Source organism: Scleropages formosus, chromosome 18 (genome assembly GCF_900964775.1).
Source record: "Scleropages formosus chromosome 18, fSclFor1.1, whole genome shotgun sequence".
NCBI classification, from domain to species: domain Eukaryota; kingdom Metazoa; phylum Chordata; class Actinopteri; order Osteoglossiformes; family Osteoglossidae; genus Scleropages; species Scleropages formosus.
The window spans coordinates 14,698,497-14,716,218 of NC_041823.1; the positions used below are offsets into that span (position 1 = coordinate 14,698,497).

The window sequence follows — 17,722 nt, forward strand, 5'->3', positions numbered from 1 at the left end:
GATCAATAAATTAGTTATTACATACAAAGGAACCACACTCTTACACTTTTCCCAAATGACTTTTTCCTCTAAAAAACAGAAATTAACCAAATTATTTATACAATTTCTAATTTCAGGTTTAACACTACAGTACATCTGTTAAAGGCTCGGAATGCTGGACTGTTGAGAATAAGGGAATGCATCCAGATCTAAATTCCACTGAAAACCTATAGCAGAGATCTGTCAACAGCAGTTGGTGGAATTAACCTTTCAGATGTGGGAGAGCTGGAGCAGTTTGCAGAAGAACAGTTGGGCAAAATGTAAATACAGAGCTGCAGGAAGCTTGTCTTTGCCTATAGGAAGGGCCCAACTGTAGCTATTTTAGCCACAGGCTCTGGTAGCAAATATTCAGTCCGGGGGTGTCAATAATTTTGTCAAGGCCATTTCTTTTTATTTTCTCATTTTAAAGGATATAATCTGAGTCCAAAACAAAGGCTTTGTAATATTAGCAGCAAAATAAAGAATTGTTGAGACCAAATACTTTAGATAATTCTCACTTATTTTTAGAAAAAAAATGTAAGTTTGAAAAAGCTGCAAGGTATATTGTGTTGGCAGTGACTGTACAATTAATAATACTGAGGAGCACAGTCACAGTGGGCGTGTAGCACAGGACCGCTATGCAGCAGACCCACCCGATGGCCAAGACTTGACTGAGGATGGTTTAGTTGATTTACTGTAACTAACGTGAAAACCTCCACCAACGTAAGAGCTGGTGTAAAAAAAAAAAAAGAAACACAAATACATTTACATTTTACATTTATTCGCTTAGCAGACGCTTTTCTCCAAAGCGACTTACAACGCATACTATGTGGTGTACTAGCCCACACACCTTATTCACCAAGGTGACTTACACTACTAGATACACTACTTACACTGGGTCACTCATCCATACATCCGTAGAACACACACTCTCCCTCTGTCACTCATACACTATGGGAAACCTGAACAGCATGTCTTTGGACTGTGGGAGGAAACCAGAGCACCCGGAGGAAACCCACGCAGACACGGGGAGAACATGCAAACTCCACACAGAAAACTGACAGCTTTTGAAAAATTATTGGCCTTACACTGAAATCTGAATACATTAATTCTCAATGGCAGGAACCTCTATAAGCTTTATTTACTGTAGCTGATTAATTTATGCATGAAAGTAAAGGCTGCATTTTCTGAAATGTGCGTTCTGGTATATACATTGCATCAATATGATATGCTGTAGATACATACATGTAATAAGTATCAGGTTGTGTGATATTGCTATTATTCAGTGCTTATTTTTAAAAGATTTGTACAATTATTTCTTGCAGTGAAGGAATGATAAAGTCACACAACTGATGCAATGGAAAGGTTGTTTTACTATCACAGAATGGAAGGAGGAGATTAACTTTCAGCAATTAGTACAACTGTTTTGATAGACTTGAAAACAGCAGTATAGTAATTTTTCTATTTGGCAGTAGACTGTCTCAATCGCAAGTGCTGTGTCTCATCAGGGAAAAGACCAAGGTGGGGTCAGGGACGAGCAAGGGTCGGGTGATCTGCAAACGTTGCTTGGAGAGTAACATAAAACGGTGGTCAGTGGAGCGAAGCCATAGGTCGAAGAGCCAAGGATCATCTGACACAAGGACACTGGGACAAGGAGGGGAGAGAACGAGGAGCAAACAAGGGAGACAGGCTGTGGCGCGAGTTGCGTCTTCCTAACGGTGAAATTCTGCAATCAGGTGTTTCCAGGCTGCTGCTTTTATACTTGTCATCCTTTATCTCCCACAGGTGTGGTTGTTGGACACATGACTTGGAGCGTGACAGCAAGTCTGGAAAGAAACACCCTGGATAGGATGCCAATAATCACAGGGTAGCCACATGGACACACCTACTCAGTCACACACTACAGGCAATTTGACATCACCAGTCCACCGAAACTGTATGACTTTGGACTGTGGGAGGGAACCAAAGCACCCGGAGAAAACCCAGACAGACACGGGGAGAATATGGGAACGCTATACCGACTTGAGCTAGAGTCACACCTAAGTCCGAACACCTCAGGTGTTGTGAGGCAGCAGTGCTACCTGCTACACCACCATTCAGTCCCACTACTATTTCCTCTTCACCAGGTCACTTTGATTTACTTTTGTTTTTCTTTCCATTTATTATTCACTACAGATCAGGTCCACCACAACCGAAAAGCCACTGTCTGCTTTTTTCACTTTTTCTTCCGCATCAGGAACTGATTTGGTTCCAGGGAGTTTGACATCATCTGGTTATTCCTGATATTAATGAAAAGTTTGCTAAACCTTCACACTCCTGTTTGTTCACCATGCACCTGACAACTAATCTAGTCAGACTGAATTATCAAGCTAATGAGTTAACTACTAATTAAATTCATGAAATACTATACATGAAATTCTGAATGTAGTTATTTTCTTATAACTGCAGTTGGTCTATAATGTGGCCACCAAGGAGCAGCCGTAGTAACGGGAAAACCAGAGTCAAAGTCCATGAAACAAAGCCGAAGGTCAGAGAGCCAGAGAAAATCCGTCGGGGACAAGGAAGGAACAGGGAGCTGCGGAGCACAGCAAGTAGCCACTAGGTCTACAGTGGCTCAAGTGAGGTTCCACGAGCCAGTGTATCCAAGCAGCCCTTTTATGCCACGTTTCCCTGATGCGCTGCTGGTGCGCACATCCCGTCCAATGTCATGGGCATGACAATTTCTTGGAATCTGTCATTGAAACCACTTTGCCTGACAACATATGATATGTAGTGTTTTGATTGGCCTGGCATGTTTTTCTTGTTTTCCCTTGGGCCTGAAACTGAGCAACAGCTCCCCACCCCCACCCATTTTCAGAACCGCTTGTCCCATACGGGGTCACAGGGAACCGGAGCCTACCCGGTAACACAGGGCGTAAGGCCGGAGGGGGAGGGGACACACCCAGGACAGGACACCAGTCCATCGCAAGGCACCCCAACCGGGACTCGAACCCCAGACCCACCGGGGAGCAGGACCGTGGTCCAACCCACTGTGCCACCACACCCTCCTATTCCATATAATATCAGCTGATAAATTCATAACTGACAGGTAGCTGATGTCTTAACTCATTGTTAAAAGGGAAAAATGACAGAATAGCATTTAATTGTCATTAAAATATGAATCTCATACTTTGTCAGAATCCCATCATCAGGGTTGCAGTGGTCCATAGCCTATCCTGGAAATACAGGGCACTAGGCTTGGCAAGAAACACCACAGTCAGGGGACACCAGTCTGCTGGAGGGTATACACACACACACACACACACACACACGCACCGTACCTCCACCCAATGTCACAACTCTGATGCTGCCTAATATGTAACGCTAACAGTGATGTGGGGGGAAGTCAAATGTTCTATGCCATGTCCAAAAGCAAATGTAAATTTCAGGAGTGAAAATGTGAAAAATTTCCAAGAAGAACATAATACATGTGATTGTTTCAGCAGTAAAGATCTCATGTTCTTCAGTGTCAGAAGAAGAAATTCTATTACTAGCCATTTACATGTATTCATTTAACACACTTTTCTAAAGCAACATACAACTTAGAGAAAGCAAGTGCATTTCACTACCAGCCACAGATGCAGACAAGTGTTTCTCTAAGTACAGTTAGAGTAATAGCACCATTTATCCAGCATACATTACACAAGTAGCTGCAGTAAGAATTGGTAGAGAGTATATTTTGGAAAACAGTTAATGTAGCAAATAATGTCATTTATGGAGCACACAGATCTGAGGTGGCATGAACAAAAAAAACAAAACTAAAAAATTAATCACACCAAACAGTAGAAAAAACTAAGTATGCACAAAGCTGATAAATGTTGGTTGGTTGTTTATCAATTACTCCATTCTTCTAAAACAATAATTAACTTGACAACTTTATCTGGTAAGTTTGATTATAAAATAAAGCACATTTCAGCACATACGCTAATTTAAACCTTATTACAACACCTAGTGAGTAAATCAACTGAAAAAACAGTAACCCCATCAATTTTACTGACAAAGTGTTACATGTTATGTTTTTGCTGAAAGGGGACTGAGACCTCTGAAAGGGTATGAGGGACATGTGAGGGGTGAGGGAACAGAACCTACACTTGCACCTAGTTACTCTAAACAGCTGGTTTCCAGGTCTTCCTGACACAAGCACCTACTTATTGCAATTAGATGTAAAGATCTAAAGACCTACTATCTATTTTGCCCCTCTGTCAGTGCAGAGAGAGAAAGGACTGACAGAGACCAACCAGCTACGACACATCTACTTTTCAATGGTGTGAAGAAATTTTAAATTGTTTTAAAAGTTCAGAGTTTCTAAAGTAATGGGGATGCAGAGGTGCAGTGGTGCAGCATGTTTGGCTGAGGGCTGTTCTCTGGTGGGTCTCGGGTTTGAGTCCTGCTAGGGGTGCCTTGTGATGGACAGGTGTCCCATCCTGGGTGTGTCCTGTCCCCTCCCCCTCTAGCCTTGCGCCCTGTGTTGCTGGGTTAGGCTGCGGTTTATCGTGACCCTGCTCGGGACAAGCAGCTGTAGACATTGTGTGTGTGTTTCTAAAGTCTTCTCCAATATTCTTACAAATAAAACCTGTATTTGAATTCAATAAATATGGGTCCAAGCTCTGTCCTGAATGACAAATCAGGGGGATGTTACAGAATGGTTTCGAGTTGGAAAGATAAGTTCTCACTGCCCTGGACTTGCTGAAAAAATTTCCTGTCATTTGACATTTTGTTTAGTCCAAAACAGTTTCTCCTGACTAATCATCAGTGGGTGGTAACCTAATATCTAACTGAGCATCTTTGACATTATGTATCTAATTAAGTAGTCTTAACTAGTTTTGATACATTTTTCATTTTTATATGAAACACGAGGGGGGTGTGGTGGCGCAGTGGCGCAGTGGGTTGGACCACAGTCCTGCTCTCCGGTGGGTCTGGGGTTCGAGTCCCGCTTGGGGTGCCTTGCGACGGACTGGCGTCCCGTTCTGAGTGTGTCCCCTCCCCCTCCGGCCTTACGCCCTGAGTTGCCGGGTTAGGCTCCGGTTCCCCGCGACCCCGTGTGGGACGAGCGGTTCTGAAAATGTGTGTGTATATGAAACACACACACACACATCTCTGAACCGCTTGTCCCATGGGGTCATGGGGAACCGGAGCCTACCAGTTAACCAATGTTTATAAATGACGCGTGTTGCTGTGACGTCCGAACACGGGCGAGAAGTAAAATGACCCCACATGCAGAGTGATATTAGAAGTGCACTGTGCAAACTGTAAAGCACTGGGTGGAGGTGAAACAATGAACGCGGGACAAAGAGACACACAGTGTGTTCGCAACAAAGGTGAAAAGTGAAACGTGAATCTGAGTAAGACTTGAACACGGAGGCGTGATGAAATACCGGACTGGAACGCTGGATCAGGACTGGAGAACAAGAAGCAGGGGTTGACAGGACGGGCACTCGGGACTGGAACAGATAAATACTTATTTATTAAGATACAGATGCTTTTCAATGTAAACAGTGTCCAAAAGGCTCAGATTCCTGTGATGCACTCAATAGTTAATCAGGCTAAACAAGAGCGAGAAAGAAAAATAGTTACACGAAGACCATAACAAAAGTGATTTTGATTATAGAGGATGGTGACTAGTGTACTGATTAGAGCTGCTGCCTTTGAACCCAAAGGTTGTTGATTCAAAGCCCACCTCTAGCTTTAGTACCCTTGAGCAAGGTGTTTATACTGAAATTATTGCAGTAAATTACCTAGCTGTATGAACGGGTAAACAATTGTAAATTGCCTCAGACAAATGTATCTGCTAAATAATGGTTAAGTGAAAATTGACCTCTGCAGGTGCTTTATGAATCATAAAAGTATTGGTATAAGTGCCGTGTTCAACAGGGTGGTTTGTTTCAATGTTTGCATGAGATGGATAACATTTTTAAACAGGTTTAAGAGGAAAACAATAACAGCACATTTTAGGAATAAGACACAAAAAAGTATCCTTTCTGCTTCTTCCTCAATCTATGTCAAAGATAAACTGTCAAAAATAAACAATAAGTTCACTGTCCAAATTGGAACAGATTTCTGTGATCCTCTCAATAGATAATCAGGTTGAACAAGTGACATAAAGAAAAATACTTCAACAGAAACTGGAGACAAAGTTTGTGATTTTGGAGAAAACCTTATAGGAAGCTTATTAGTGACTTCTGAATGAGCTTCTTGGTTATAAAATAACTAGTACAAATGCAAGGAACACTGGTATCTTATTACATCTTATTATTTATTACTGGTGATATGATATCTTATTCATGTAAAATTCCATATTTTGTTGTTTTTGAAATTCCCATTAAGGCTGTACTGAAAAAGCAGATTATCTTGGCTATTATCTCCTGTACATTAATTGTATATTAAAAACTCCATTACTTACTAAGTTGAACTTCATTGAACATTCTGGAGCTACTCGTGTGCTTTATAATACAAAGTGCTTTGCATATGACAACAGCATTATATGATTGCTTATTGTTATCAACTATTACTTTCATAATTAATTTTCTCAGTAATTTCTTTGGTGCAACAGGCAACATAAATATATAGTCACTTGTTTTTTCCTGATTCACATTACAAATGTTATTAAAATTGTAAAACTGTAAAATTCATAGTAAAACATGAACATTGTTAAACTCAGGAATGGAAGGTCACAGTAATTCATGGTGTTTTGCTCACAGATCACCCAGAGCCCTGCCATAAACAAGAAGTTTGAAGTCTGACCACATTCTTTAGGTCACTGATTGGGGGCAATTTCACTGGAAAGAACTAAACTGTGTAATGAAGGAATACACACACCATCAGAACTGCTTGTCCTATAGGGGGTCACAACCTAACCCAGCAACAGAGGGCATAAGGCTGGGGGGCAAGGGGCACACCCAGGACAGGACGCCAGTCCATCGCAAGGCACCCCCAGCGGGACTCAAACCCCGGACCCAGCGGAGAGCAGGACCCAGTGCAACCCACTGCGCCACTGCTCCACCACAACCCCTAATAACAGAATAATTTACCTAAAATATTCCAAAGTATTTCTTAAGGATTACTATGACTAACAAGTTTCTGGATCTGTATTTACTGTAAAGGTTGTAAAGTACTAAATTAGCAACATTTACCAGTTCACTCTGTGAACTGGCATGGTTATTTAATAATTATTTCATATAATAAACATTAACCTGAAAATGTAAATGCCTACTTAAAAAGGAGTAACAAAGGAGTAGCAAGAGGTTTTACAATAACAACCAAAGCAACCATCATGAAATTAAGTCTTTAAAAAACATAATACAGTATAGACAGATTTCAAAGAAATCATATATGCATTTATAATTGCCAAGTACTAGAACTAATGTTACTCAGTGTATCTCTCCAAAACGAGGAACACGGTGTGATTAAATTGTTATAAAGCACCAAGTAATCTGACCTACTTACCAAAACAATGTCTGAGTTATAACATAAATCTATGTATGAAATGTAAGAGCATTGCCTTCAAGCTAGAACAGTTTGTATATATTATAAAGTCCAATATCTCAATCTCTGCTTAAAATCAAAAACATTAGAACAATTAAAGAACAATAACAGCAGTAACTGTGAAATATGAAGTTTCCCCATAACTGAGGTCCACAAAGTTACTCTCCTTTTGACAGTGGAGCAATAACTGAAATATAGCAGAAGAGCTTTGTCAGAAATCTTCAGAAACTATGTTATATCTTTTCTATAAATTCAATATATTGTAGTTCCAGCAGGTGCAAATAAAAAATTAGGTTAGTGTATACTGCCTTTAAAATTATTCACCCCCTTAGACTTATTCATGTTTTATTATTTTACAACATTGAGTCGCAATATTTAATTAGGCTTTTTTCAAACAGAAAACTACTACTCAATGTCAAAGTGAAAACATTTATACAAATGAAAAAAAGCTTTTAACTAATTACAAATACCAAAATAAAATAACTGAGTCTGGAGGCTGTGTATGAACACTTTTTATAGGCACAGTATCGTATAAAAATTGCAGTCTAAAAAAAGCATAGTAGAACAGCAAGGGTAACATACCTAAACTTAACTTGCTGGTACCAGGATTCTCCCTGTAAAACAAAACAAAAAAAAAAAAAATCAAAAGTGTACAAGTAACATAAAAATTTTAACAAACTGTAAAATGCATATGAAAGGTTATATCTTAGTATTGCACATTATGCATCCAAATAAACAACATGCTGAATGAGTTAGTGGCTGCTTGCAGAAAGCTACAATCTGTTACACTATATAGTTATCCATATTCAGTCTACCATTTATAACCATAAATTATAAAAAGGAATATTCATATTCATTCTGCATTTTTGCAAACCACTCGTCCTAATCAAGGGCGCCCGGTGCCAGTCCCAGAATCACTGTGACGGGGTGCACTCTGGATGAGATTCCAGTCCATCACAGGGTAGCTACACACAGCATTCAGCCATTCACACATTACAGGGAATTTACTGTCACTACTCCACCTGAACTGCATGTTATTGAAATGTGTGAGGAAACTAGAGCACCTATAAGCAACCCATGCTGACACAGGGAGAACATGCAAACTCCACACTGACTAAGTCAGATTCAAACTCATGCCCAAACAGCCCTGGCTCTGTGAGGCAGTATAGCTACCTGCGTTGCCGCCATGCCGTCCCATGACAAACCACAGTAGTAATAATTTTAATTCTCACCTGTGGATTTCTTCTTGTAGAAAATCACCCCAGCAAGTGAGAGGATCAGGCCCAAAAGCAGTCCAGAAGTCCCAATGATCACTTTGTTCCTGTCCCCATCAGACATTGAAGGATCTGAAAATTAATGGTTATTCCGTTGGTTTAATTAGAACTATTTAAACTTCATGTTATGTTTACCAGAGCAATTTCCATAATGCTTTTTATGTATTTACCTTAATTCATTTGTACGCCACAAAATGTGACTTCTTTTAAAAGGCCATAGGACATTTAATGGCCAAGACAATGTTTTACAATTAGTCTAAATTCTGAATGTGCAGTCTTCTATTTTAAGGTTTGTTACAATGACATGACAGTCAATTTTAATTTGGAACATAAAACATACATAAAAAACATCACGGAAATTGCTCTGGCAGGTATACTTATATGTTTTTATTTATTTTTATAACAAGGATCAGCTATAGGCCGAGTGAATTGTGTACTTAAATTTATCTTGGTCCAACATAATATCTTGCAAATGTCAATGTCACCAAACAAATGTCTTGGTGTGTCTTACCTGGGTGTTTTGGATGTTTTACTTTCAAATTTTAAAATTCAAGAGAAAACTTCCAATTTACTATTACTTTCAACCGACAGCCATACGGAGCCTTCAACGATAATAATTTCTACATCAAATAGTTACAAAAAATATGAGAATAAAACATGCTGTGCATTTTGTGCACTAGTGATTGTTTAATTTTACTAGACGTACTAAGCTGCTTACTTAGATACTGATAAATACTGGAATTAATGCAACTTCAAAATTGCGGACAGAAACAGAATGAAATGTACAGAAGAGTGAAAGCAAACCAACCCACAATTGGCAGTAAATTTCTGCAAATTGCTGCAAAACAGATGACAAAAGATTGAGTGATTTCCTGCTGAAACTTAAAGGTTTATTTAAAAGTCTTAAAATTTTATTTAAAGTCTCTGTTTAAAAAAAATGAAGACTGTCTCAGAAGACTTGTCTCTTTTATCTATGCTAAATTTATAGTCTCCTCCGTGAACCGCCACCTTACCGTGGTGGAGGGGTTTGAGTGCCTGAATGAGTCCAGGAGCCATGTTGTCTGGGGCTATATGCCCCTGGTAGGGTCTCCCATGGCAGACAGGTCCTGGATGACAGACGAGACAAAGCGCGGTTCAAAAACCCCTTATGACGGAAAAATCAAGGCTTTCGTTTACCCCGCCCGGTATGGGGTCACCGGGGCCCCACCCTGGAGCCAGGCCTGGGGGGGGGCTCGCATGCGAGCGCCTGGTGGCCAGGTCTATGCCCACGGGGCCTGGCCGGGCTCAGCCCGAAGCCATGACGTGGAGCCGCTCTTCGGTGGGCTCACCACCTGCCGGAGAAACCGTAAGGGGCCGGTGCATTGTGATTTGGGCGGTGGTCGGGGCCGAGTGCCCGGCCGACCCAAACCTCGGGCGCCAACTCTGGTTTTTGGGACTTGGAATGTCACCTCACTGGCGGGGAAGGAGCCTGAGCTGGTGCGGGAAGTCGAGAGATACCGTCTAGATATAGTCGGGCTCACTTCCACTCACAGCTTGGGTTCTGGAACCACTCTCCTCGATCAGGGGTGGACTCTCCACTATTCTGGCGTTGCCCAAGGTGAGAGGCGGCGGGCTGGTGTGGGCTTATTAATAGCCCCCCAGTTCAGCCGCCATGTGTTGGAGTCTACCCCGGTGAATGAGAGGGTCGTCTCCCTACGCCTTCGGGTCAGGGAACGGTCTCTCACTGTCGTTTGTGCTTATGCGCCTAGCGGCAGTGTAGAGTACCCGGCCTTTTTAGAGTCCCTGGGGGGCGTGCTGGAAAGCGCTCCCACTGGGGACTCTGTCGTTCTACTGGGGGACTTTAACGCCCACGTGGGCAGCGACAGTGATACCTGGAGGGGCGTGATTGGGAGGAACGGCCTCCCTGATCTGAACCCGAGCGGTGAGTTGTTATTGGATTTCTGTGCTAGTCGTGGTTTATCCATAACGAACACCATGTTCATGCATAAGGGTGTCCATCAGTGCACTTGGCACCAGGACACCCTAGGTCGGAGGTCGATGATCGACTTTGTAGTCGTTTCTTCTGACCTTCGGCCATATGTCTTGGACACTCGGGTGAAGAGAGGGGCTGAGCTGTCAACTGATCACCACCTGGTGGTGAGTTGGATTCGATGGCGGGGGAAAAAGCTGGACAGACCTGGCAGGCCCAAACGCATAGTGAGGGTCTGTTGGGAACGTTTGGCGGAGGCCCCTGTCAGAGAGGTCTTCAACTCCCACCTCCGACAGAGCTTCAACCAGGTCCCGAGGGAGGTGGGGGACATTGAGTCTGAATGGACTATGTTCCGCGCCTCCATTGTCGGGGCGGCGGTTCGGAGCTGCGGCCATAAGGTCTCCGGCGCCTGTCGCGGCGGCAATCCCCGAACACGGTGGTGGACACCGGAAGTAAGGGATGCCGTCAAGCTGAAGAAGGAGTTCTATCGGGCCTGGCTGGCTCATGGGACTCCTAAAGCAGCTGACAGGTACCGACGGGCCAAACGGAGCGCGGCTCTGGCAGTCGCCGCGGCAAAAACTCGGGCTTGGGAGGAGTTCGGTGAGGCCATGGAGGAAGACTTTCGGTCGGCCTCAAAGAGATTCTGGCAAACCGTCCGGCGACTCAGAGGGGGGAAGCGGTGTTCCACGAACACTGTTTACAGTGGAAGTGGCGCGCTGCTGACCTCAGCTGAGGATGTTCTCGGGCGGTGGAAGGAGTACTTTGAGGATCTCCTCAATCCCTCCGACACGCCTTCCGTAGAGGAAGCTGAGGCTGGGGACTTGGAGGGGGACTCGTCCATTACCCTGGCTGAAGTTGCTGAGGTAGTCAAAAAACTCCTCGGCGGCAAGGCTCCGGGGGTGGATGAGATCCGCCCCGAGTTTCTCAAGTCTCTGGATGTTGTGGGGCTGTCTTGGCTGACACACCTCTGCAGCATCGCGTGGAGTTCGGGAACGGTGCCTCTGGACTGGCAGACCGGGGTGGTGGTCCCTCTTTTTAAGAAGGGGGACCGGAGATTGTGTTCCAACTACAGGGGGATCACACTCCTTAGCCTCCCTAGGAAAGTCTATGCCAGGGTACTGGAAAGGAGAATCCGACCGGTAGTCGAACCTCGGATTCAGGAGGAGCAATGCGGTTTTCGCCCTGGCCGTGGAACACTGGACCAGCTCTATACCCTCACTAGGGTGCTGGAGGGTTTGTGGGAGTTTGCCCAACCAGTCCATATGTGTTTTGTGGACCTGGAGAAGGCATTCGACCGTGTCCCTCGTGGCATCCTATGGGGGGTACTTCGGGATTATGGGGTTCGGGGCTCGTTGCTACGGGCTGTTCGTTCCCTGTATGACCGGAGTAGGAGCTTGGTTCGCATTGCCGGCAGTAAGTCAGAACTGTTCCCGGTGCGTGTTGGACTCCGCCAGGGCTGCCCTTTGTCACCGATTCTGTTCATTATCTTTATGGACAGAATTTCTAGGCGCAGTCAGGGAACGGAGGGTGTCTGTTTTGGTGGCCGCGAGATCTCGTCTCTGCTTTTTGCGGACGATGTGGTCCTGTTGGCTTCATCAAGTCAAGACTTGCAGCGTGCACTGGGGAGGTTTGCAGCCGAGTGCGAAGTGGCGGGGATGAGAATCGGCACCTCCAAATCCGAGGCCATGGTTCTCAGTCGGAAAAAGGTGGATTGCTCCCTCCGGGTTAGGGGGGAGTTGCTCCCTCAAGTGGAGGAGTTTAAGTATCTCGGGGTTTTGTTCACGAGTGAGGGAAAAATGGAGCGGCAGGTTGACAGACGGATCGGTGTGGCGTCCGCAGTAATGCGGTCATTGTACCGGTCTGTTGTGGTGAAGAGGGAGCTGAGTCGTAAGGCGAAGCTCTCAATTTACCGGTCGATCTACGTTCCTACCCTCACCTATGGTCATGAACTCTGGATCATGACCGAAAGAATGAGATCGCGGATACAAGCGGCAGAAATGAGTTTCCTCCGCAGAGTGGCTGGGCGCACCCTTAGGGATAGGGTGAGGAGCTCAGTCACCCGGGAGGAGCTCAGAGTAGAGCCGCTGCTCCTCCGCATCGAGAGGAGCCAGTTGAGGTGGCTCGGGCATCTGTTCCGGATGCCTCCTGGATGTCTCCCTAGGGAGGTGTTCCGGGCTTGTCCCGCTGGGAGGAGGCCTCGGGGCAGACCCAGGACACGTTGGAGAGACTATGTCTCCCGGCTGGCCTGGGAACGCCTTGGGGTTCCCCCAGAGGAACTGGAGGAGGTGTGCGGGGAGAGGGAAGTCTGGAGGACTCTGCTCGGACTGCTGCCCCCGCGACCCGGCCCCGGATAAAGTGGAGGAAGATGGATGGATGGATGGATGGATAAATTTATAGTATACACAGCTGTTCGTTAATGTTACTGATCAGAAAAATGGGACAAAGCTATGGCACAGAGGAACAGAGACGTGGACTGGAAAGCAGAGTGGGATAAAATGCTTCTGGAGCCTTGAATAACCATAATCATGAGTTTATTCACTTGAAATTCTGCCAGAGAGCTTACCTGTCACTTTGTATAGCACCCATAATGGGGTTGGTTCCATCTCCTGATTGCACTAACTGTCCACAAGGAGCACCAAGTACCTTCACGTACACTATGTAGAACTGTCTAGAAGTATATGCTTTCTGGGTGGAGGTTGTTGATTGTATCTCAACGTTGACTGACATACACTTTCTCAGGGACCCTACTCTGCATCTCCATCATGGCAACTCCAAATTCCAAAGTAAAGATTTGAATAATGGGCTAACAGCTTTGACGGCAGCCAAGAAGGTTATTGTTCAATACCTCCTCATAATTCATCATTAACACACTGACGGTATAGCAATTTGAAGGATTTTTCAGAGGAAAAAATCCTCTTCTACTCTATGATGCAAACCATAATAATAAACAATGTGTACCTGTAATAGGAGTGTAAAAATGTAAAAAAAAAAATTATATGACAAAAGCAAACTATCTTGCAGTCTTATTTTGTTCAGATATATTATTGCAGTTGTATATAAATTAGACAATTCTGACTTTACCAGACACCTCCCTTACATTCACTCAATACTTTGTCCAAAGCAAGTTACAATTAATTTACTATCTATGTAGCTGGATAACTTTACTGGTGCAACTTAGGGGAAGTACCTTGCTCAAAGGTGCAATAGCAAGAGGTAGAATGTGAACCTGTAACCTTTGGGTCCAAAGGCTGCAGCTCCAACCACTACAGCACCAGCTACTCCACTTCCTCCTCTGTGCCAAAGTTTTTTCCATGCAATATAACTGTTTTGTTCAGTATAGTTTATTACCCCATTTGAAGACCTTGGGCTCAGAAAAGCTGCTGTGTTCCACCTTGCAGGCGATGGTCTCTCCAGATTTGGGTGTGAGCTCCAGGTAAGAGTGTATCTGATAGTACCAGTCTCCATCATAGAGCTCTTCAGTGGAAGTCACATCAGTCTTCACCTCCTTCCCATCTCTCAGCCAAGTCAGTTTGATTCCCTCTGGGTAGAAGTTATACGCACTGCATACCAGCATAGTGGAGTGTCTCTGACTGCCAGATTTCTCAGAATAAACCCTTACCGAAGGTTCAACTGAAACAGAAAAAGAAAAAAGATCAGAAATCCATAATGACGTCTTACAAAGGTATTCCGATAAATCCTAGTTTCTACTGATGTACAGTCCCTCGTCTCTATACAGACACAGTATTACACAATGAAATTCTATTACAGTTTGTCCCCTGTGACAAAATTAAAAAGAAACTGAGAGGTTCTGATGGTAAAACACTCACACCCTCCACCTCCGCGCAACAGGGAACACCTGCGTCGGATCACGAGATGCTCACATAAAAAGGGAGCTTGGAGCACAGCAAGATGCAGAATCTTAGTTCAGCCTTACTACTTGCATCCCTGGTCATCCCTGGTCCCCTCCTCTTTGTCCTCGAACCCATCTCCCTTGTTCTACACCTTCCTGGATTCCCTCGACCTACTCTGCCTGTCTTTACGGATTACGTCTTTCGGATTTCCCTTTGCCTACGTTTGCGCCTCGGCGACCCCTGCCTGTTTCTTGACGACGAGTTTTATATTCCCCTTAAATTAAGTTTATTTATTTATTTTTTTTATTTATTTATTATTTATTTATTTATTATTTATTATATATTATACACACACACACACACATTTTCAGAACCGCGTGTCCCTTACGGGGTCACGGGGAACCGGAGCCTACCCGGTAACACAGGGCGTAAGGCCGGAGGGGGAAGGGGACACACCCAGGACGGGACGCCAGTCCGCCGCAAGGTACCCCAAGTGGGACTCGAACCCCAGACCCACCGGACAGCAGGACTGCGGTCCAACCCACTGCGCCACCGCACCCCCTCTATATATTATATAATATATTATTATATATTATTTATTTAAGAAATTTATTAAGGCTTAATAAACCATCCTGTGTTTCCGCACTTGGGTCCGATGTCTGCCTTCAGTGAGGAAATCATGGCACTCACTCACTCCACTTGTCCTGGCCGAGGCAGTTTTCACACAGTACAGAAGAGCTCACCTGTGTACGACAGTATGTTTCTGAAGTACAGCTCAGCATTGTGCCTGCAGTACGAATCCACGTTGGTATGCTGTTTGTCCGTTTCTCCGTTTTCGTTCCATATCTTCGCATTGTACACCCCATGTTTCGTATATCCAGTATACTTATTCAGAGTGCTGTTGTACCTCGCATATTCCAATTTATTAAAAATGAATCTGTAAATAAATTCGATGTCTTTCAGTTCTTCCGAGCTGTAATGACACTCCCTTAGGTAGTATTCGAAATGTCCATCTGTCAAAACATACACAACAATACACATTTAGTATTCAGTTAATTCCATAATTTTATCATTCTTTAACTAAAAACAGAGGGAAATCTTTTAACGCACTTAGCTGATGTCAACAGTAATTAAAAGAGTGCTGGACTTTACCGAGATTTCCTAGCAAAGTTTCCCAATGTAATGGCTAAAGAAAAAAAAAAATGTATGTGCCTCGCGCAGCAATTTCGAGTGTTCATTAATTTATGTTCAACCAAAATATATACCGGTGATAATAATATAAAACGCAGCTCTGCCACAGCCCGTGAATGAACTACTTTTATCTGTAAACAAACTGCGCGATAAAATCAGTGAGCGACGGGGCGATTCCAAGCGTACAGATGACTGACAGATTTAGTGTAATTTACGTCCACTTCTCTCGTAAAAGCAGAAATATTTGAAAAAAGCAAAGCTAAATATAGACGAAAATGCAAGGGGACAAGCAAAAGACAAAAAAGCACTTTGTGTGAGTGAGAAGCAGAAAAGAGAGAGAGAAAGAGAGATAGGCTGTACGGTTTGGGTTGTTAAAAGCGGCGAATCCGCTGCTCAGGTCGGCGGGCTGTCGCACCCCATGGCATCGGTACCTGCTTTCTAACCAGATCTTGGTATAATAATACATCGTAATAATTTGCAGATCAGTAAGTGTAGTGTGTTCTGAGTTTATTAAACAGTCACTTTAGAACTGGGATTGTCTGTCTTTATTGGGGGGGCGGCGGACTGGAGCGAAGGACGGGAAGCCACTCCATCACAAGGCACCCCAAGCAGGGCTCCAAGCCCAGATCCACCACACAGCAGCAGGCACTGGCCAAACCCGCCGCGCCCCCGTAATACTTTTATTATAATTAGATGCAGATGTGTAACTCTTAAGTACAGTTAGTTAGTTTGTTTCTTTCCACCATTATTCATATCTTGAACAAATGTTAATGTACATGATGTATATGATGATGTAGCGAAACACTGTAAAAACATTCCATTTAGCCTATTATTATATTCAATATTAATATGTATTATTAATATTGACCTATGAAGTTTACATTAGGACAAAAGTGCACATTAATTTAAACAAGTCACTTACCAAATCCAGGCAAAGACTGCCATAAAATGAGAGCAAAGAAAATAAGGGCGCCACGCATGACTGAGTTTTCACAGCACTAACAGATGATTATTCTGCTCCAACTTCCAAGTGAGCACACGGAAGGAAATCGGACGCGTATATGACAAACAAAATTATAAATCTGTCCAATTCTCGCGGATACTAAGAAAACATCATTCGTTACTAGGTCAGGTTTCTTGCACAACGGCAGCACAGCGGCACCGCGAGTAGCGCTGTTGTCTCACAGCAGCTGGGTGGTGCGAGAGGACGTGGGATCGATCCCCACTCAGCCTGTATGGAGCTTGTATGTTCTCCCCGTGTCTGAGTGTGTTTCCTCCCACAGTCCAAAGACATGCTGTTCAAGTTCCCCATAGTGTGTGTGACAGAGAGTGTGTTCCACTGATGTATGGATGAGTGACCCAAGTAGTGTATCTAGCAGTCAGTGAGTCACCTTGGTGAATAAGGTGTGTGCTATGTATGTAGTATCTGTTGGAAGTTGCTTTAGAGGAAAGTGTCTAAGTGAATGAATGTGACACTGAAAAACAGAGCACTTTTGCTGTTCTGGTGAATAGTGCAAGGTTCTGTTATTACAGTTATGCACATTTACAGTTTATAGTTATTATAAACCAAGGGGAGCTTTACTATCATATAGCTATATTGGTGGCTTAAACATAATATAAAAATAATGATTTTACGGCTAATGATTATATATGTGTTTTTCATTCAATGAGATACTGTTCACATGCACAACAGATACATTGAGGAAGACATACAGTAGGACTCATGACATGCCTTGTCTTTTAATGATGATGAATGACATGTGTAAATGTCTTCTGTGCCAGCACCTCCGTGTAGATCCAGGAACAAAACTTCAGGCTCATTCACAGGCTCTTGTCTCACTCTGTTGGGTTGGGTTCCCAGGGGCACCAGACCTGTGCTATACGTAAGGTCTTTCCGG

General features: G+C 43.8%; 1 protein-coding gene across 1 annotated transcript; it reads right to left on the reverse strand.

The window, feature by feature from the left end:
- Positions 1–5,325: 5,325 nt before the first annotated feature.
- Positions 5,326–16,836, reverse strand: LOC108931168 (H-2 class II histocompatibility antigen, I-E beta chain-like). The gene is made up of 6 exons (XM_018746788.2): positions 16,747–16,836; positions 15,377–15,646; positions 14,131–14,412; positions 8,772–8,885; positions 8,122–8,153; positions 5,326–5,498 (listed from the first exon to the last, which is right to left on the reverse strand). Exons 1-5 carry the CDS (start codon positions 16,802–16,804, stop codon positions 8,128–8,130), a joined length of 750 nt encoding a protein of 249 aa, XP_018602304.1. The 5' UTR covers positions 16,805–16,836; the 3' UTR covers positions 5,326–5,498; positions 8,122–8,127.
- Between the last annotated feature and the right edge of the window lie 886 nt (positions 16,837–17,722).